At 42.1% G+C, this 22,864-nt stretch overlaps 1 protein-coding gene across 3 annotated transcripts; it reads left to right on the forward strand.

Annotated features, from left to right (window-relative positions):
• Window positions 1–762: 762 nt before the first annotated feature.
• LOC135550560 (ras-related protein Rab-6A-like) lies at window positions 763–21,138 on the forward strand. Of its 3 annotated transcripts, none has more exons than XM_064981491.1 (8): window positions 763–1,211; window positions 12,737–12,795; window positions 13,090–13,143; window positions 14,265–14,370; window positions 16,109–16,220; window positions 18,103–18,196; window positions 19,047–19,113; window positions 19,324–21,138. In XM_064981491.1, exons 1-8 carry the CDS (start codon window positions 1,142–1,144, stop codon window positions 19,386–19,388), a joined length of 627 nt encoding a protein of 208 aa, XP_064837563.1. In that variant the 5' UTR covers window positions 763–1,141; the 3' UTR covers window positions 19,389–21,138. The 3 variants fall into 3 exon arrangements, with proteins under 3 accessions (XP_064837563.1, XP_064837562.1, XP_064837561.1); XM_064981490.1 differs by lacking the exons at window positions 14,265–14,370; window positions 18,103–18,196 and adding exons at window positions 13,994–14,099; window positions 17,532–17,625 and having other exon boundaries at window positions 765–1,211; XM_064981489.1 differs by lacking the exon at window positions 18,103–18,196 and adding an exon at window positions 17,532–17,625 and having other exon boundaries at window positions 767–1,211.
• Window positions 21,139–22,864: the final 1,726 nt, after the last annotated feature.

The raw sequence follows: 22,864 nt of genomic DNA on the forward strand, positions 1-22,864 counted from the left end.
GTCAAGCAACCTGCATCAACTCCCCTTTCATCTGACATATTATGCTCGGATGTGTAGTTACATTGCATTACCATACAAAAACTTCGTTCCCATAACAATTTACATGGAATTTCATGAAATATGCAAATTCCACCAATCGTTCACCTCAGGACGTGAGAACTAAAGCAAAACATTTAGACACTGATCCCCATTATGAAATAGCTACTATATTATTGACGGATATATATTGGAAAGTTTATGTGGCAGGATCACCAAATGGGATGCGTTCGTAAATTCACTCTGGCTATCTACTCCAATTTCAGAGCACTCTCGTCTGAGTGTGCCAGAGCGCAGAATAACTGAGGAAATAACGAACGCATAACACCCGTTGAATATGACCGGTGTCAGTAAACGTAATTAAATTGTTGGCAGCAGCATAGTTACAGTCAACAACGCTCTAAAACACATGACAACAGCCTAACCAGCTCTGCTAGTAGGACGAGTAAAATGGTCAGTGTGAGGTGTTCTCTCATTTGTGTCTGGACGTAGCTAGCAAGCTAGCCAACTTTAGCCCATAGTTTGGGTGCTTGACTGTCGTTGGTAGGTCATAACACTCGGATTAACGCTACTGCTCGGCCAGAGCTTGATGGCCCCGAGTGCGAAACGCTCTGAATTTATGAACGGCACAGTCTAACATGCCACTCCAGAGTGAATTTGCGAACACACCCGTAATTTACGCCACTGCATCGGAATGCCACAGTCGCTTTGGATTGGTGGAGCCTTGTGCCAGTCGTCGAACACATTAGGTCGTGACAAACATCCTCTGAAACAACTAGCTAGCAGCGATGGAGTGGGAGTGCTGAGGTAGTTAGTTAGTCAGCGAGTCACAAACAAGTCAGCTGAGTGTTCAAGAAGCCATTATCTACTAGCTAGTTATTTTGCTAGAAACACACCGATTGACAGTCAAGCCAAGAAATTGCAGTTTAGAAGCATTGCTGCTATTGCTGTTAGCTAGTTCGTGCTTACGGCACAAGCCCCTGAACTTGTCAACTGGGCTGGCTAGCTAGTAGGGATTTAGCTAGCTCACTAAAGTAAGGGGTAGTCCCCACACTGTGGGCCACAGTCTACAACTTGCCTTTGCCTGCCTAATAACATTGCAGTCATGTCCGCGGCAGGAGACTTCGGAAACCCTCTAAGGAAATTTAAATTGGTCTTTCTTGGCGAACAGAGCGGTAAGTGAACACTGACCTGTGTGGGGTAACGACTAACGCGTTTTATGTGGTCATCAGCGTGCCAATTTAGCTATTAACTGGCTAGCAAATACACCCCTCATCAATCATCATGGGCGAGTCCCTTAATTTAATCGGTATCCACCAACTGCCATGATATAGAGACCATGGCGATTTAAATTGTATAAATAGCTACGATCAGTGATATTGAACCTATCCGTGATATCAAGTGTTTTAACGTTAGCCACTTTGTTGCTAGCTACCGTTAGCTGGCAAACGTTAACATTAAGGTTTAGCCGTTTTACCTGGCTAACTATCATATCATTTTTTTAGACTTATAAACTTACTAGCCGAGCTAGTTAACAAGCTGTCGGGAGACGCGTTGTTTCTAGTTCACCCAATCAGTCAGGTCAGTAGTCGGGTTGTAACGACGTTAACTAAAATCATTAACGTTAACTAGTTAGCCAGCTGCTACATACTACAGTATATGTGTTTATTTCACCTTTATTTAACCAGGTAGGCTAGTTGAGAACATGTTCTCATTTTAAACTGCGACCTGACCAAAATAAAGCAAAGCAGTTCCACACAACACAGAGCTGAGAAGTAAATAATATAAAAACAGTATGGGGATGAGGTAGGTAAATTGGGTGTTGCCGTTGTGACCAGTGAACTGAGATAAGGCGGAGCTTTACTTAGCTAGCATATACTTGTAGATGACCTGGAGCCAGTGGGTCTAGCGACGAACATGTAGCGAGGGCCAGCCGACTAGAGCATACAGGTCGCAGTGGTGGGTGGTATAAGGTGCTTTAGTAACAAAACGGATGGCACTGTGATAAACTGCATCCAGTTTGCTGAGTAGAGTATTGGAAGCTATTTTGTAGATGACATCGCCGAAGTCGAGGATCGGTAGGATAGTCAGTTTTACTAGGGTAAGTTTGGAGGCGTGAGTGAAGGAGGCTTTGTTGCGAAGTAGAAAGCCGACTCTAGATTTGATTTTGGATTGGAGATGTTTGATATGAGTCTGGAAGGAGAGTTTGCAGTCTAGCCAGACACCTAGGTACTTATAGATGTCCACATATTCTAGGTCGGAACCATCCAGGATGTTGATGCTAGTCGGGCGTGCGGGTGCAGGCAGCGAACGGCTGATAAGCATGCATTTGGTTTTACTAGCGTTTAAGAGCATTTGGAGGCCATGGAAGGAGTGTTGTATTGCATTGAAGCTCGTTTGGAGGTTAGATAGCTCAGTGTCCAAGGAAGGGCCAGAAGTATACAGAATGGTGTCGTCTGCATAGAGGTGGATCAGGGAATCGCCCGCAGCAAGAGCAACATCATTGATATCTACACAGAGAAAAGAGTCGGCCCGAGAATTGAACTCTGTGGTACCCCCATAGAGACTGCCAGAGGACCGGACAACATGCCCTCCGATTTGACACACTGAACTCTGTCTGCAAAGTAGTTGGTGAACCAGGCAAGGCAGTCATTAGAAAAACCGAGGCTACGGAGCCTGCCGCTAAGAATGTGGTGATTGACAGTCGAAAGCCTTGGCCAGGTCGATGAAGACGGCTGCACAGTACTGTCTTTTTTATCGATGGCGGTTATGATATCGTTTAGTACCTTGAGCATGGCTGAGGTGCACCCGTGACTGTCTCGGAAACCGGATTGCACAGCGGAGAAGGTACGGTGGGATTCGAGATGGTCAGTGATCTGTTTGTTGACTTGGCTTTCAAAGACCTTATATAGGCAGGTCAGGATTGGTATAGGTCTGTAACAATTTGGTTCCAGGGTGTCTCCCCCTTTTGAAGAGGGGGATGACTGCGGCATCTTTCCAATTCTTGGGGATCTCAGATGATACGAAGGAGAGGTTGAACAGGCTGGTAATAGGGGTTGCGACAATGGCGGTGGACAGTTTCAGAAATAGAGGGTCCAGATTGTCAAGCCCAGCTGATGGGTCCAGGTTTTGCAGCTCTTTCAGAACATCAAGTTTAAAATAAGTGTTCATTCAGTATTGTTGTAATTGTCATTATTACAAAAAAAAATGTTTTGTCCGATTTAATCAATATCGGCTTTTATTGGTCCTCCAATAATCGGTATCGGCGTTGAAAAATCATAATCGGTCGACCTCTAGTATGGAGGTGGGCTAGAAGTCAATCGGTTCCTTTCATTGTAGGCAAGGCTATAAAATATTTTATCCTATATACCACTGTCAGCAACAAACATCCCCCTCTAACCACAACCCATGCTACATTTCAATGAGGTTTATGTGTTTTGCTTGTGCTGCTGACAAACGTGTGTGTGTGTGTGTGATGTGTTTCTGTTGAGACTTGGGGAAGGGAGGAGTAATGTGGATAATATAATGCTGTGATTTAATTTGTGTTCTGCCCCAGAGGAATGAAGCCTGACCTCTGACCCCTCACAGCTATTTATGTAAGCGGGGATTTCTGCACTGGTGTGAGAGGTGAACACTGGATCAGTGTCAGTTTAAGTCCCTCACCGCTGGGAAACACACAAACGACAGACTTCACAACCATATGTTTTTGACTGACATGTACTACTGTGTCCACAGTCACGTATGGCAATGGATCTAGATTTAAGTGACTACTTCTCAGGTGTTTTTGCCATTAGATCTTATCAGTGTAATTACTTCTTGCATATTTGAAAGGATGGCCTGGTCCTAAACCCAGACCCTCCCAAGTTAGGCCTAACCTTCCCTATAATTATGAGATTATTGACTGGTTCCCAATTTCCAACCTGGCCATCGTATTACTCTGGCCACCTAATCATCCCCAGCATCAAATTGGCTTGTTGAACTACTCATCTCCCCAGAAACTCTTTCCTAGGTTGTTGATAGTGTTCTCACCTCTTAGACAACTTACCTGGTAAGTAAAAAGAATGCTAAAAACAAACAGCTCTCTTGCTCGCAGACATGTAAGCATGTTTCTATTTATTAAAGGAAAGACCAAATACAAGTTTTTTTTTTTAGGAAGTGGTGGGCCTCTAAATTTAACATCCTTTTTTTCCTAACTGCAGACCATCTTAGTCTATTCTCATTGAAGATACCTGAAGTGGAGATATCAGGCCAAAATTTAAATTGACATAAATATGTACATTACTGACTCGCGTGACTACAATACACATTGGCCAAAGCACCCTTTCTGACCACACTTTGAGCTTGAGTAGAACAAGTCCCCAGTGCAGTCAGGGCACACGCATGCATACAGTTGATGTCTTCACTGTGTCATTGTCTGCAGCAGTATCTTCTAACATGTGGGTCGTCTTCATATTGACTCCTAAAGTAGACATGTTTTCCTTCTTCTGTCAGCTGTCTAGTCCAGAGGTTGACCGATTATGATTTTTCAACTCCGATACCGATTATTGGAGGACCAAAAAAAAGTTGATACTGATTAATCGGCCATTTCTATTCATTTTTTTACAATGTTTTCATTTGTAATAATGACAATTACAACAATACTGAATGAACACTTATTTTAACTTAATATAATACATCAATAAAATCAATTTAGCCTCAAATAAATAATGAAACATGTTCAATTTGGTTTAAATAATGCAAAAACAGTGTTGGAGAAGAAAGTAAAAGTGCAATATGTGCTATGTAAGAAATCGTTTAAGTTCAAGTTCCTTGCTCAGAACATGAGAACATATGAAAGCTGGTGGTTCCTTTTAACATGAGTCTTGAATATTCCCAGGTAAGAAGTTTTAGGTTGTAGTTATTATAGGAATTATAGGACTATTTCCCTCTATACCATTTGTATTTCATTAACTTTGTTCTTATAGGCACTTTAGTATTGCCAGTGTAACAGTATAGCTTCCGTCCCTCTCCTCGCTCCTCCCTGAGCTCGAACCAGGAACACAACGACAACAGCCACCCACTAAGCAGCATTACCAATGCAGAGCAAGGGAAACAACCACTCCAAGGCTCAGAGCGAGTGACGTTTGAAACACTATTAGCGCGCGCTAACTAGCTAGCCATTTCACTTCGGTTACACCAGCCTCATCTCGGGAGTTGATAGGCTTGAAGCCATAAACAGTGCAATGCTTGACACACAACGAAGAGCTGCTGGCAAAACGCAAAGAAAGTGCTGTTTGAATGAATGTTTAAGCGCCTGCTTCTGCCTACCACTGCTCAGTTAGATACTTAGATACTTGTATGCATGCTTGTATGCTCAGTCAGATTATATGCAACGCAGGACATGCTAGATAATATCTAGTAATACCATCAACTAGTGATTATGATTGATTGTTTTTATAAGATAAGTTTATTCCTAGCTAGCTAGCAACTTGCTTATTGCCTGTTACACGAATGCAGTCTCTTTGGAGTGCAATGAGAGAGAGGCAGGTCGTTATAGCGTTGGACATGTTAACTGTAAGGATGCAAGATTGGATCCCCCGAGCTGACAAGGTGAAAATCTGTCATTCTGCCCCTGAACCGAGGCAGTGAACCCACCGTTCCTAGGCCGTCATTGAAAATAAGAATGTGTTCTTACCTGACTTGCCTAGTTAAATAAAGGTGTGTAAAAAAAAAAAAACAATCGGCCAAATTGGCGCCCAAAAATACTGATTTCCGATTGTTATGAAAATGAATCGTCCATTCCGATTAATCGGTCGACCTCTGGTCCCCTCAGTCTTTGGGTGGGGTCTCTCTCAATCCCAGCTGGTCTGCCCTGTGTAGTGCATACCCTCCTCCCAAGCAGCACTGACCCCTCTGCCCAGAAAAATGGGGAAGGGGGCAGTCCTGAACTCAAACTAGGTTATGGTTTTCCTCGCAGGAGTGAGGTGGGGCATGGAATGAGTCAAGTTCTAATTTTAGGGAGGAGCACAGATGGTGTGGTGAGGAAGGCACAAGGAGGCTGAAGAAATTCTGCTTGGTCCCTAAGCCCCTCATGGACTTCTTCAAATGCACCATTGAGAGCATCCCGTTGAGCTGTATTATCGCCTGGTACAGCAACTCCAGGCCATCAGACTGTTATTCACTGCTTGCCGGTTTCTGGCCAGTTCCCTGCCCTGAACTTTAGTCAACCGCCTTAGCCGAATGCCCATACGTGCATCGGAGACTATGTACCAAACATTAAGAACACCTTCCCATTATTGAGTTGCTTTTGCCCTCAGAACAGCCTCCATCCATCGTGGCATGGACTCTACAAGGTGTCGATAGCGTTCCACAGGGATGCTGGCCAACGTGGACTCTAATGCTTCCCACAGTTGTCAAGTTGGCTGGATGTCCTTTGAGTGGTGGACCATTCTTGATACAAACAGGAAACTGTCGAGTGTGAAACTCGGTAGTGTTGCAGTTCTTGGCAGAAACTGGTGCTTCTGGCACATACTACCATACCCGATCAAAGGCACTTAAATATTTTGTCTTGCCCATCCACCCTCTGAATGGCACACACACAATCATGTCTCAGGGCTTAAAAATCCTTCTACCCTGATTGAAGTGAATTTAACAAGTGACACCAATAAGGGATCATAGCTTTCACCTTAGTCGGTCATGGAAAGAGCAGGTGTTTTTAATGTTTTGTACTATGTGTATCTACTGTATTCTAGTCAAGGCCTATTCTATAGAACTACTGCTGTACACACCTTTACTATTCATATACTGCCCATAATGTTTATACACACCATCATATACATACAGTGCCTTGCGAAAGTATTCGGCCCCCTTGAACTTTGCGACCTTTTGCCACATTTCAGGCTTCAAACATAAAGATATAAAACTGTATTTTTTTGTGAAGAATCAACAACAAGTTGGTCACAATCATGAAGTGGAACGACATTTATTGGATATTTCAAACTTTTTTAACAAATCAAAAACTGAAAAATTGGGCGTGAAAAATTATTCAGCCCCTTTACTTTCAGTGCATCAAACTTTCTCCAGAAGTTCAGTGAGGATCTCTGAATGATCCAATGTTGACCTAAATGACTAATGATGATAAATACAATCCACCTGTGTGCAATCAAGTCTCCGTATAAATGCACCTGCACTGTGATAGTCTCAGAGGTCCGTTAAAAGCGCAGAGAGCATCATGAAGAACAAGGAACACACCAGGCAGGTCAGAGATACTGTTGTGAAGAAGTTTAAAGCCGGAATTGGATACAAAAAGATTTCCCAAGCTTTAAACATCCCAAGGAGCACTGTGCAAGCGATAATATTGAAATGGAAGTAGTATCAGACCACTGCAAATCTACCAAGACCTGGCCGTCCCTCTAAACGTTCAGCTCATACAAGGAGAAGACTGATCAGAGATGCAGCCAAGAGGCCCATGATCACTCTGGATGAACTGCAGAGATCTACAGCTAAGGTGGGAGACTCTGTCCATAGGACAACAATCAGTCGTATATTGCACAAATCTGGCCTTTATGGAAGAGTGGCAAGAAGAAAGCCATTTCTTTAAGATATCCATAAAAAGTGTTGTTTAAAGTTTGCCACAAGCCACCTGGGAGACACACCAAACATGTGGAAGAAGGTGCTCTGGTCAGATGAAACCAAAATTGAACTTTTTGGCAACAATGCAAAACGTTATGTTTGGCTTAAAAGCAACACAGCTCATCACCTTGAACACACCATCCCCACTGTCAAACATGGTGGTGGCAGCATCATGGTTTGGGCCTGCTTTTCTTCAGCAGGGACAGGGAAGATGGTTAAAATTGATGGGAAGATAGATGGAGCCAAATACAGGACCATTCTGGAAGAACCTGATGGAGTCTGCAAAAGACCTGAGACTGGGACGGAGATTTGTCTTCCAACAAGACAATGATCCAAAACATAAAGCAAAATCTACAATGGAATGGTTCAAAAATAAACATATCCAGGTGTTAGAATGGCCAAGTCAAAGTCCAGACCTGAATCCAATCGAGAATCTGTGGAAAGAACTGAAAACTGCTGTTCACAAATGCTCTCCATCCAACCTCACTGGGCTCGAGCTGTTTTGCAAGGAGGAATGGGAAAAAATTTCAGTCTCTCGATGTGCAAAACTGATAGAGACATACCCCAAGCGACTTACAGCTGTAATCGCAGCAAAAGGTGGCGCTACAAAGTATTAACTTAAGGGGGCTGAATAATTTTGCACGCCCAATTGTTCAGTTTTTGATTTGTTAAAGTTTGAAATATCCAATAAATGTCATTCCACTTCATGATTGTGTCCCACTTGTTGTTGATTCTTCACAAAAAAATACAGTTTTATATCTTTATGTTTGAAGCCTGAAATGTGGCAAAAGGTCACGAAGTTCAAGGGGGCCGAATACTTTCGCAAGGCACTGTATATATTTATATCCCGGACTCTGACATTGCTCGTTCTAATATTTATTAATTCCTTCCTTTTTGAGGGGGAGATTTGCATGTTTTTATTGACATATATTACTGCAATGTTAGTGCAGCTAGGAACAAACATTTCGCTACACCTGTGAAAACATCTAAATATGCGTATGAATGTGGGCTATGGGGAAAGCTGTACTGCTTGATTGGGAATCCAGCCATTTTGTTTTCTCTGCCGCTCTCCCTCCATTTCTCGCTTTGGCAGCTACAAGGTATTCTGTCAAATCATGGCATTTTCATACACTGGTCAGCGTTAGTGGCTCCACAGAATGATTTAACTGTAATTGGGAACCTTTGCCATCTGGCATTCCTGTCACAAGAATGTCACTCTTATCTTCCCTTCCATACTTAGCCCATGCTGGGGATTAGTGTCACATGTCCTGCTTTTCATCTATGTACACTCAATGGCGTGAGAGCCACTCCATTCTCTTGCATTCAAGGAGAAGTTTTCAGTTTCATTGCTCTGCCCACAGAAAAAAAGCAGCCATGGGACCACTCATTGTCATATTTTAGAGGTCACCTCTTCAAGTCTGTCTGTATATTGGCTGTTTGCTATCAGGAGAGAACCAGGCAGAACGAGATTAGGCATATTGTCTGAGGAATGGGTTATTGAAAAGAGTTTGGTATTTGTCTGGTCACAAAGAGAAGTAATGTAAGACGATGTCATGCCAACTACATTGTGATGAAGAGAATGGAGTGAGAGAAGGCATAAGGCCTCTAGATCGCTCCCTCTGACCCCAAATCTGGCACACATTCGTGTGTGTGTAGATATCTCGATCGATGGTACAGATTGCTTAGAGACCTGTGTGCACTGTGATTCTGAACACTGCTGTGTTATGGAGAGCTCTGCTCAGGATCCATGAGTTGAGGTCTGACCAGCCATGAGCAACAGTGGTAGTATGATAGAGGGGTTGGGAGAGATATACAGGGAGGGGGAGGTTCTATTGGAAATTAATACTTGTGCATTCCACCATGTGGTAGACTGGAGCAATGAAACAAAATTACTATTTTATTTTTGTATTTTCTTTTCTCCCTGTTTTAATCCCGCCCTAAATTCCCTTGAGGTGTTGTCACATGCCAGTGCAGGGCGAGGGAGAAACAGTGAGAGGGAGTGTTGGTGGCAGAGATCCAGGTTAATTGACATCAATAGTTTTCACCTGGTCAGTCTATCATGGAAAGAGCAGGTGTTCATTTTTTTTGTACACTCACTGTACTTGGCCGTTTTTGAGTATGCAAACATATTTTTTTATACTTTTAAATGCCCGGATGTCATACTCATTTCGGCTTTGACAACAGCTGATCAGTTAGATATGGGGATGCGCTACCAAAATCAACGAATGGCGGGAAACAATGCATTCACACACAATGCATTCTCAGTATGCAAAAATAGGATGTTTATTAGTATGCAAACATTTTGAAAATCAAGTATGGTTTAAATGCCAGGATGTTATGTCTGGGTCGACACTGAGAATCTCCCAGCATTCCTTGGAGTTTTTTTTTTCTTAAGTCAATTCAAAAACCCTTCAGGATTTTGTATGGCATTTTTTTACTGATCTCCCCCTTAAAGTGCAGACTTGGCAGACTGCTCCTCATGGACTCTTACTCCAGGCCTCTTGGTTGGTGGAGTCAAGTCATAAGGTAGTGGTGAGCTGTGGGCTTTGGCCAGAAAACAGATGGTGCACCTCAGCAAATTGTCTGAGGAGTTGCTGAGTTTGGAGGATTGCAGGACCAAATCAGGCTAGAACATGTCTTATGTTCCCTATGTGAAATGACTCACTCCACACTGGTCTGGTGAGGTGTGTAGTACTGTGTCTGTTCTGACAGCACTACTGGTGTTATTTACTCTTCAAGACTAATCAGGGCCATAGCCAGGGATTGAGTTTTAGTTTTGTCCTGAGTGGGTCATGTACTACATTTCTATACAATTTTAAAAACTCTGAAATCGAGAATAGCAGAAACAAGTGAAAGTGGCCCCAGCACTTATCATGGCTCTTGTCGCTTAATTCACCACAGTCCATCTACAGACCCATAGCATGTTAGCGAAACAATTAGCTGCTACACGTTAACTCGCATTAACTCAGCACTATCATTTCATACTTACAGAGGGATCTGTTAGCAGAAACAGTATTTTATAGACAAAAGGTAAACAAATAAGTTTGCTTTACAGAGCTTTTTTTTTTCCGCAGAGGTACAGCTAATTTCCTGCAATTCTCCACATTTTGCCATTACATATGCCATGTTAATATATCTGAGAAAAGTGATTAACAAAGTAAGAGGCCCACTGGAGGCCGGGGCCCCTGTTCATGTGCCTGGTCGGTAATTCGGCCATGAATACTATTGCTGGCTAGACTAATTGAGTGACTGTCAGTGACCACATTTACATGCACATCAATATCCTGTTATTATTTTGGATACTAAAGTACTGATTTTGTGTTGATGCACATACACATCATATCCCATTTACAATAACCTGAAGAAGCTTGTATCCCGGTTATGAGAAACCTGGATAAGATGCCTGGGATAGGCTGATCTAAGATGGGATACTGTGGCATGTTAACATCTTATCCCCTTTACTGTTGCGGTCTGCACAGGCTCAGTGAAGCATTTCATGGGTGTTGGGATGTTTTCATCTGATTGTCAAACAAATCACTTCATAAAGTAGGCTACCTGCCCATTTTGCTCCACCATAATAATTCTGTAATTTAGACTACTGTAATTTACTACTGGCTACTTTCACCTTAATTTACACAAGTTTCTGCTTATAATTTCTGATATTTGGTAGGCCATTTGTTTGTCAACTATAGTTAGATGCATGTAGTTTCTCTTCTGTCGTAACTTGTTGCCCAGAAGACTAAATAGAGTAATGATTAGCAGAATGTTTCACATAAATAGAATGAATGCATTATTCATCTTGGTAACACCGGTAAAGTTGTCCGTTTTATTTAGGGACTGGGGAAAAACACTAACTCTAAAACAGTGGAAAGATCGGTCCTGTGCAAAATGTCCAAATGCCATCACTTTGACTGGTTTTAAGGAAATGAAAAGCTGAGAAAATGACAACCTATTTCTGTTAAGACTTCGGTTAGTCTTGGGTGCATATTTTGTGGTTAAAATACAGTCTGCTTGCATAAGTGTCAAAGATAATGCGTGTGTAATGTGTTTTCTCAAGAGATGCTGAAAGAAAGAAATGATATTTCTCCACTCCTGTTTGTTCTCCGCTAACATTTGTTTTATAATTTAACTGCAAGAAATGCATAATTCTGTGAGTTTATATTGTATTACTCTACATGTGAGTGGTTATAGGCCTATCATCAGTGTTTATATTGTATTACTCTACATGTGAGTGGTTATAGGCCTACCATCAGTGTTTATATTGTATTACTCTACATGTGAGTGGTTATAGGCCTACCATCAGTGTTTATATTGTATTACTCTACATGTGAGTGGTTATAGGCCTATCATCAGTGTTTATATTGTATTACTCTACATGTGAGTGGTTATAGGCCTATCATCAGTGTTTATATTGTATTACTCTACATGTGAGTGGTTATAGGCCTACCATCAGTGTTTATATTGTATTACTCTACATGTGAGTGGTTATAGGCCTATCATCAGTGTTTATATTGTATTACTCTACATGTGAGTGGTTATAGGCCTACCATCAGTGTTTATATTGTATTACTCTACATGTGAGTGGTTATAGGCCTACCATCAGTGTTTATATTGTATTACTCTACATGTGAGTGGTTATAGGCCTACCATCAGTGTTTATATTGTATTACTCTACATGTGAGTGGTTATAGGCCTATCATCAGTGTTTATATTTCAGTTACTATTCCTTTAACCAATATACTTAAAGGAGGAATATTCTGTTAATTCATGGTCAGGGATACTCGTGAGGCGGGATATCAAAGGTGCATGTAAACGGCGTATCCCAAATAAGACCTGAAGTGAGAGATGAGCTACTATCCCAAATACTGTGCACATGTTATTTTAGTCATTAAGTGACTTATATCAAGAGGAAAACTGCAGATGCACAACCAACTTTCAAAATTGTACCTTGTGTATTCTAACGCAACAGTAAGTTGAGACCCCGATTGGGTTCCTAAAAATACATCAAATTGGGGAAAATGACAGCGATCCGGACTTCAGTGTCCTTATGTAGCCATGTTGGTCCTAACTCATGTCTTGTGTTTTTCAGTGGGGAAGACTTCATTGATTACCAGGTTCATGTACGACAGCTTCGACAACACCTACCAGGTGAGGCTAGACCACACAGACACCATTGAGTCTGGATATGGTAGTCAGGGCTAGGTTTACTACACCGTTGATTTCAATGCCTAACCTTAGTCCTGCTCCAGACCAACACTAACACACTTGATTCAGCTCGTCTGTCTTTATGATTAGCCAATTGAAGGTAGGTCTGTTAGTGCTGGGCTCGACTTGACAATCTGTTTGTTCCTTCATTTTAGTCTAACTACAGTACTGAAGCCTTATCAATCTACCATCATTGTCAGAAATGTTCTCATTCTTTTCATTCTTTCTCATTTTCAGGCCACAATAGGAATAGATTTCCTGTCAAAAACCATGTACCTCGAAGACCGAACAGTAAGTGTTACTTTCTCCTTTTTAAATCAATCTCTCTTGAAATTGTCATATAAAGTGGTAATGTGCTGATTGGGATGTTATGCTGATTATGAGAGAATATTTTAGTGAGTGTGTTAGTCATGACTCTGGTGTTACATTTGCTGAGTAATGTTAAATTGCATTATAGTGATTTAGAAAATGTCTCTTTTTTGAAATGTAAAGATTTACCCATTCATTGGTATGTACGCACCCCCACTCAATCACACAGGTCTCTGAGTCTTTACTGCATTTTTGCCAATAGTGGTTTCCGGGACTTTGGGGATGCTGGTTATCCTGTGACCTGACTGTCTGCTCTAACTGTGTTTTGTCCTGGCCCAGGTTCACACACACGCGCACACACACACACACACACACACACACACACTAGCGCCTTAAAAGAAGCCGGAGAGCTGCCCTGTCCTGGGCTGGGATTGGATCCTGCCTCTTCCTTCCTGCTAGCTTTCTCTCCTCCATACAAACTCGGTCATTCTTTTCTTCCCTTTTTCCTATCTGCTCATATTCGGTTCATTCTCGTGCTGAAATTCAATATATAGCGTGAACGAGAGAAGAACCTTTTAGACATGATGCCTAGTACCCATGATTCACCTGGCCCTCACCATTCCTCCTATGGTCACACACTCCATGCATGCAGCCTTCTTTCTCTCTATCTCTCTCTCTCTCTCTCTCGTTCTTTCTTACTCTCCTTTTCTCTCCTTCAGAAGTTGATTTGTTTTATTTCTTTTTGGTTTCTTACCTCATGTTTTCCTTTTCTCATCTACTTTTCATCCTTTCCTTTTCCATTTTATTTTATTTCTCCTCCCATCCGCCACAGATCAGGTTGCAGCTGTGGGATACGGCTGGGCAGGAGCGTTTCCGTAGCCTCATCCCCAGTTATATCCGAGACTCCGCTGCCGCTGTCGTAGTATACGACATCACAAGTAGGTACTCCCCTCCGCGCCCCGCCCACTCGACGTGCGTGCGTGCCCGCCCCCCCCCCCCCTCAACCCTCATCCAGTTCTCCCCTCTCTTACCACCACCTCTTCCTCTTGCCCCTCTCTCCTTCTCCTTCTCTCCCTGTGTGCTGGTGCTAACGTGCTGCTCAGGTGAGGCTGCAGCTTTGGGACACAGCCGGCCAGGAGCGCTTCCGGAGTCTGATCCCTAGCTACATACGAGACTCCACCGTGGCCGTGGTAGTCTATGACATCACAAGTGAGTGCGGTCCCTACTGATGGAAAAGAGATGGAAGGATACCAATCAGAACAAAAAAACATCACCTCGTTTTTTGCTAGTGGCTCAAGTCCCTTTTCTGTTTTTTCCATTCTCCTTTTTTCCCTGTACCTGATGCCTTCTGTCCCCTTTTCATGTTTGTCATGTTTTCCTCCCCCTCTTTTTTTGTGTCCACTTCGTCTTTATTTGGTCTGCTTTTTGCGTGATTGTAGTCTGAATGTTTCCGTATTAAATAAACAGGTATTAGTTTGTTAATTGATACCAGAATGACAAAGCATTCGGTAGCATACATACAACCTACTTAGGCTACAGACCAAATAGCTTTCAATAGCAAAAATCAGTTGGTGAAATCTGTTTATAGTAAAAAGCAGTTAAATTTGTCAATAGTTTAGTAAGTTTCCTTGATGATTTCCTGTTGTTTTTTTTTAACAGAGCAAACCCATTTCTTTTCAATCCTTCCCTATCTTTATTTTTTTGGACTGTTCTTTTTTGTCCATGGCAACCATGACTTAGGTTTGTCCCCCATATACAAAACAATGAAGTGTCTTATTCGTTTCGTTAGAAATAATTTGTATCGGCAGCTTTGTTGTTGCTTCAGGGGCCTATTTTGCCCGACATGAAATAACAATGTTCAGTTTTCACTAAATTTTAACGTCTCTCTCCTACAATGTGTCCGTTAGATGATTGGCCATTAGGGGGACATAAAAGCAGACATGGAGCTGCAGCAGGGCTAGAGGAAAATCAATAGACATCTATTTAACTGGCTCTCCGGGGAGGAAGTCTGACTGTCACTACAGAAAAACAGACACCACTTCCAGCTGGATAGAGGATAGACTGTTAAATACATATATACAGTCTATGGCCCTCAAACTCAACTCTGGACCCTGAAGCCAGTTTCACTGCTTGTTTTAGTTGTTCCCCTCTAATCAGGGACTGATTTAGACCTGGGACACCAGGTGGATGAATCCCCTCTAATCAGGGACTGATTTAGACCTGGGACATCAGGTGGGGGCAATTAATGATCAGGTAGAACAGAAAAGCAGCAGGCTCCGGACCTCCATAGGTGATGAGTTGAGTACCCCTGGTCTATGGGATAAACAGACAGGCAGAATACAAGGATATGGATAGATAACATGGTAGCCTAGATGGATGGAGGGTGTAGTGGCTAAATTATCCAATTGAATTGTCCCAAAACAATTATCATCCTAATCCTTTCGCCACAATTGAGTGGTGAAATGTTAGTCTTGACTCATGCAAATCCAATGTCCAGAGTTTGATTCAAGTTGAAAAATAATACATTTATTTGTAATTCATCTGGTTACAAAATATAAAGAGAACTAACAAAACAAATTCTAATAATTCAAACCAAAAAAAGCTGCCATTCCAGTCTCTATCAGTAGACCTTGGAGTCTGTCGCTTTTAACTGTATTCTGCATCAGCCTGTAGAGGGGGCTACACACACTTGACAGGGGATTAATAGCAAACACACAACAGATTCATTATTCATTTGAAACAAAATGTACTATTTAACCAATTTGGCTCTTACATCTGGATAGGAACTGGGAGCTGGATTTACTTTGTTTAATGAGCTTACTTGTCACATTCTCTGTATATTTGTTACTGTCTCTGTCGTTCTGCTCATCACCACAAGTCTGTACTTGTCACAACCTGAATGGAGATTAACATTTATTCTCTCCTCCCTCTCTCCCTCCTGTATCAGATGTCAACTCTTTCCAGCAAACCACAAAATGGATTGATGATGTCAGAACGGAGAGAGGAAGTGATGTCATCATCATGCTGGTGGGAAACAAGACGGACCTTGCAGACAAAAGGTGTGAGTGACATAATAATTGAAGGCTAAAGTCAGTCTAGTGTCAGTAAGCCTGTAGAGCTCTTCAGACCAGGGGCCTCATAACAGTTGAGTCAATTTTACACTAAATATCTTTGTGTGCCATTTATGAGAAGACTGCGTGTGCACAAAAATAGAGATTTCTAAACTAGATGCGTGCTGTACATGCATCCGCATGTTTTCCATTATAAATCAGACCTGTCGTAAATCTGCACGCCTGGAAAACGCCCTTCATTCACCTTCTATGGTGTCGATAACACCCGTATTTGCTGTACACTGTGGAAGTATTAGAATTAGGCCAAGATGGCCTCTAAAGGAAATAGCAATGGCGAACTTGTTCAAGTGTCTTTGGAGGTGTTGATGGAATGTTTTATTTTTTTGTGACATTTGCTATAGTCTGACCGTTTCTGAAAGACCAAAGCAATTGCAAGTTGTGGACCTGTAATTACTTTAGAATGCAAAGCTAAAATAAATGGATTTAGGCTCTTCGCACTAACTGATGATTGGCTCTTTTTATTACAGTATATTCAGCTACCTGTTTTGTTATTAATGTGTCATTGTATATTATATATCATATAGTCTTGCTCCTTCTTGCAATGCATTACTTCAACCAGTAGAAGCTGTGCACTCATGGTGTAAAGTTGGCAGGAGGATAAGCACATTCTCGCGTTCAGTTTTATAAATGCCATCTTTTGCGCGAGATCTGGTGCATGTGTGTTTTGGGGCATATTTTGTACATATGCAACATTTACTAGATGAGGCCCCAAGTCCTGGAGGGCTCTCTACATTAGAGCATACTACTGAATCCACTGACTAACTGTAGAGTGTTTATTTTTTATTTTAAGTAGGCCCTGCTTTAGGCCCTGCTGTGTTGAGTGGGAAACGCTGTCCTCTAAGTACAGCTGACCAGGGACTTGTTGGACACAACAAGGGGTCAAACCTCTTCCCTTGATACAGGCCATCGAGAGACGGAACTGTCTGGAGTTGAATAGACCACACACTCTTTTCAGTTTAGCATGACCTAGATATATTATAATTATTCAGAGGTTCAACTGATCATAGCAAGTCTTATCCATTTGTGTGTTCAAACAATTGTGATAGCCAAACCGATCCTTTTTATTTTAACACATGGTTTGCCACTATAACCCCCAATGCTTTTAGCCTTAAAACAACTGCTTTGAATTTCTATTCCCATGTTTACTGTATTGACTGCTGGGTTGTATTATTGGTTTTAGATTCTATATGAGCTGACTGTATGCTGTTCATGTTTAACCCTCTTATCTACCTACCACAGGCAAGTTGCTATTGAAGAGGGTGAGAGGAAGGCCAAAGAGCTAAATGTAATGTTTATTGAGACTAGTGCTAAAGCAGGTTACAACGTCAAGCAGGTGAGTTTGTGACTGAGTCGTGCTCTCCGTCCATGCTTCTACTGCTGCTGCCTCGGCTCATCCTCGAAAGGTCACCCATGTTCAGGGGTTAAGGGTCAAATGCTGCAGTAATGCTGCATGGGTAGGTTTAGTGTATCCCAATCCTTATATGTAAGGTCATTTAGAATTTCTGAAGAAACTTGCACAGGCACACCGTTCTATAATACCCATAGATTGACCATTTTAGATTTAAGTTCTTTTCATTTGAATCCTATATGGTGTATTGAACCAGGAGCTGAGGTGGTACTCTGAGGTGTTGATGAAGTAGGAGCTGTGTGGGCACTCGACAGAGCAGAGGTTGCAGGAGGAGGAGCAGGAGGAGACACGGCATGTTCATCCTTCACTTCATGATGTTCATTCTCTTTTTCGTTTTCTCGTTCGTGTGTGTGTGTGTGTGTGTGTGTGTGTGTGTTTGTCCATTGTCGTGTGTCATCACAGACAGATAACCACAGAGGAAGGGGAACAGAGAGCCAAAGAGCTGAATGTTCTTTTTATTGAAACAAGTGCAAAGACAGGCTACAATGTCAAACAGGTAGAGCACAGCGTGCGTGTGGTGACGTGTGCAGTGCTCACGCTTTCTTCTGATAGCTTCTCTCACACGTGTGCATATCACTGTGTGTTGAACACTGGTTTGTATTTACACTAAATGGGGTCCTTGGATTTGTCTCAGAACCCTTGCCCACCAATCTCATGTCAGTCATAATAACCAAAGCCCAGAGGGTTCTTTGCACCCTGCAGAGGTGTGGGCTCAGAGTTGGTCTGGTGGGTGGGACAGAGTTTAGACTTGTGATCCACACCCCAGGTTTTATTTGAGGTGATTTCTCTAACCACTATCAAATGATTCTATTTAATGCATGATCTATCCAGCAGGTTAATTTATTGTATGGTATTTTACCTCCTTTTAGGAGGAACTGTATATGATTACCGCTGTCTACCTTAAACCAATGAATGAACAAAGCTTGAATCAGTCTGGATTGTATTGTGAGCTCTACAGTAGGTTTGTGTGGAGGCACGCTGTACAGATAATTTATGAGAGGCCTTTATTCAAACCCCCAGGCAAGTAAACATGAATAAAGCAAGCAGTTTCCCCTGTTCAAATCAACTGTAAGATAAAAGAAAGAGCTCTGATTTGCTGATTTAGAATCCTAGATGATTGACCTATCAAACGCACTCAAATTCAAGGCGCAAAGATTCTATGGGGTCTCATTTCTTATGGTGTCAGCCTCTGAACAGGTGAACCTTACAGTTTGCCTTGTTTTAAAACATCGTCATTGGATGCATTAAGAAGATCGGAAGCCCTGGCGCCTCTGTGGATGTCAGGGCAGGATGACTGGAGTGGTCTGACTCTGACCGATGAGGTTTGTTCTCTCTCTTTCCTGCAGCTGTTCCGACGTGTGGCTGCTGCCCTCCCTGGCATGGAGAGCACACAGGACAAGAGCAGAGAAGACAGTATCCTTATTCTACACAGACACACTTGTGTGTATGACTATGCATGTTTTTCAGTGGCAATAGTAGATATAAATGCTTACAGATTGTACTCAAACATTTAGACACCTATTGGCTAGCTTGTAAACCTATTGAGAAGATGGGAAGTGTTTCAAAGGACTTCATGTTTTCTTGTCTGACCTCCGAGTTGGTCCTTAACCCCTCCTTCCCCAGTGATTGACATAAAGCTGGAGAAGACACCAGAACAGCCCGTCAGCGAAGGAGGCTGCTCCTGCTAACTCCAGCCTCCGTTTATCACTCTCTCCATCACTGTTTCTCTCTCCTGCGCTTTGTTCTTGATCTTTCTCACCCTGGCTTATCGGCCTCTATACTGTACCTATCCTCTCTGCTCTCCCTCTGAACCCCTTGATTCCTGACTCCTTCACCACAGCCTGAAAGAGAAGAACACTACCTGTCCGTCATCCTTGTTGTCGTGGAATCCCGTCATGGAATCGCTGAGATTACCTTAAGCTTAACAAGCAAAATGTGGATGTGAATGCTATTTTATTTCCGTTGAACTTTAACTCTACTTTGGCAATGAAAAAGGAAATTATTTATTGTTACATTTTTCAAGCACTGCGTCTTGTTGTTCTGTAATACGCCATGCAAGTGACTCGTTCTTACGTCCTACTTCCGTGTTCATGCCCCTGGTCTTTCACATGGGCCTACAGATATCATCAAATTAATTGAAACGCAGTTATATATTACGCTTTGTGGATGGAACTACTTCTGCAGATGCCTTTTTATGACATTTTTGACAATTGAAGACTATTTAAAAAAAAAAGCCTAGAACAGTTAAAAAACGACAAGCCTACTTGCTGCGTGGCTTGCATGGGTATACTCTGGAAATGGTTGGTTGCACAGTAGTCAAAAATGATTGTTTCTCACATGCAGCAGACTTCAGAGTAATGGATAACCGAGTGGAATTGTTCTGCCATAAGTGGGCTTAGCAGCCCCCAAGAATATCACCCACTCGGTAAACGTTGAGCACACCAACCTTACCTTTTTACGCCGGTCCCACCACATAGCTACAGCGTCACTCCACCGAAGCATGGTATGACAACACAATGTAGGGAGACCACAATAACTCTCACACACACAGCATGACACAATTCCCACCACAACTTGACGCAAAGTAACAATAGAACACAAGAGCAGTTTTACTACCACAACACGACCGTCTTTCATTCACCTTGTCCTCACAAATTAATAAAAGGTATCTTCACCTTGGCTGCCATTTTCTATTATATCTCTTGGTTAGATCTTTACTTTTTTCTAAAAGTACAATTATTACCATAGATGAAACGATATTGCTTTGGAGAACGGTACTGTTTGCAAAATGATTTTTGTATACTGAGAAGTATCATATTCAACGCAAACCCAACTTCGTTAGATATGCAGACATGCCTTTTTAAGTGTTCATTGTAAGAGGGCTTCCATGGTTCTGGGATTTCCTAGCTTTGTTTGGTTTAATGTTATATCAACACTTTAGTTATTTTGATCTTTTGTTAATGAGAATTATCTTACATGTTCATTCAATCCACCATGACTTGTAATATTTATTTCGACTGGATCATGTTTCTTTTTTTATTACTGTTAATATGATCATTGTTGGGATGATCCCTAAATGACTAGAGTATTTTGTCAACCACCTGATTATTTTTCCAAACATGTCCTCCAGCTCTTCGGGTGATGTCACTACCCCTCTACTCCACCCCAAAATGCTGATTTGATCAAACTGAAGAAGAAAAAAACACAAACCATTGCACTATGTTTCTGGAGGAAAGTCCAGTAGTGTCTTGGTCCGTAATCTTTTATCTTTGGAATGTTTTTAACTGGAGGTTGGAGGCTGTCTGTGCTGCCATAAGCTCATCATTTGCACTGCTAGAAGTCATCAGTGTCTTATCGTCATCCCCAAGAAAGGTCTACGTTTAACTGAAATGTCCTTTTTTCATGGTTGAATAAATAGATAAATGCTAGACAAGGAGAGCTGCAAAGTGTGACTCGTCGTCTTTCCTGTCAACTTGGTGATTCCAGTGTTTTATATTTGAATTCAATATTTCAAGTCTAAATCATTTTTATTTAATTTAACCTTTTTAACTAGGCAAGGCAGTTAAGAACAAATTGTTATTTCCCCACAACATAATTGGGTCATAGTGGGTAACGTTTTGGCTGTCTATGAGACATGGCCAAAACCAGCTGTCGTCCTCAGGCGGAGTGTTTTCTGGTATTGTACTGAAAGTGAAGACAAGGTGAAGGACAACGTATTGCCCTGATGTCAGGGCAGGCTCCATCCTGTTTCAAGGGGAAGGTCTTGGGAAAGGTCAGAGAACGTATACTCTAATCATGCCTGTCTGCACTCACCAGCAACACCATCCACTTTCTGACCACCTCTCTGAAACAGCTTCCCAGTAAGTTACAAGACCATTTGTCAGTCAACATATCAGTTAGTGATTACAGCCTCCTCCCAGCTGCCACAGTGCATTACTGGACATTTTTTCAGTGGGTTTGGTTTAGGTCGCCTAAAGTGGAACCGGTTACAGTTGGTACTGATCTGATGCATAAATCAACTATGCCTCTGACTGGAGCCCATCCCTTTACTGGCCTGCTGAGAGCTGGTACAGCCACTGGGTGGCAGGCTCTCCAATGACTGGCCAAGGGGCCATGAGCAGAGAACATTCCACATGAGTAACTGTTCAGAGGATCTATGTCGGCTCCCTGATGAATGTTACCAACACACACACACACCTGACCTCTACACACACATACACCAATCCCTGCTTTCCCCCTTCATAGACACGTTGACCTACGAAGATATGCATCATCTAATGTACTATCACCCACTACCTTATCTACATAGTGTATGGTATGATAGATGACACAATAACTATCATTCCTCTTTTGGTTAAGTGACCCCTATTCTATTCATGACAGATTTTTAACAGCTTACTATGAGGTAGTGAACAGTGTTCTCTAGTCTACTACAGCACTCGCTGGATCATTTCCCCTGACTTTACACTATTTGTTTGGATTACAATATGTCAGATGTCTTTTCAACCCATTTGATTCATACTGAAGCTTCAAGCATGAAGCCCTAAATATGGAGTATCAATACAGGATAATGACAAGTGAATAGCAACATCTGTTAATAATGATCAGCATCTTTGTGACAAGAAAATCATCAAATTGATATTTTTGGAATATCCATTAATCTAAGATAAATATTTCCTGTTAATTCATTAATGCAATTTGGTGTTTCCCTCCATCCAAGGTCATTGATGTAAGAATAATATTTATTTGTGTGTGCGTGCGTGCACGTTTTTATTTAATTGTAGTGTTCAAAAAAGCATGTGTGTTTGCTTGTGTGTGTGTGTGTGTGTGTCTGAGCTGGCTGTTCTAGGTAACTGATGACACACCTGTGTCTCACTCTCTTGTTCCATAGAGGTCTGAATTCATTCAGCCCCAGCCAGCTGAGGACAGCTCTCCACACTATCTCTATGTCACTAACCCAGGCCCAAACACATTCCACTGTCTCAGGACTGATACACCATGTGTCCTTGATGAGGATGATACCCTAAACCCCCACACCCAAGATGCTGAACACACACAATGTTCCCTCTCCGTCCCTATCTGCTCTCTCTATCTCTCTCTCACACACACAGAGCTAGATACATTGATTCACTGCAGTGGTTGCTGTGTAAGGTCTGTGGTTGTG

The sequence above is a fragment of the Oncorhynchus masou genome, chromosome 12, assembly GCF_036934945.1.
Source record: "Oncorhynchus masou masou isolate Uvic2021 chromosome 12, UVic_Omas_1.1, whole genome shotgun sequence".
Lineage (NCBI taxonomy): Eukaryota > Metazoa > Chordata > Actinopteri > Salmoniformes > Salmonidae > Oncorhynchus > Oncorhynchus masou.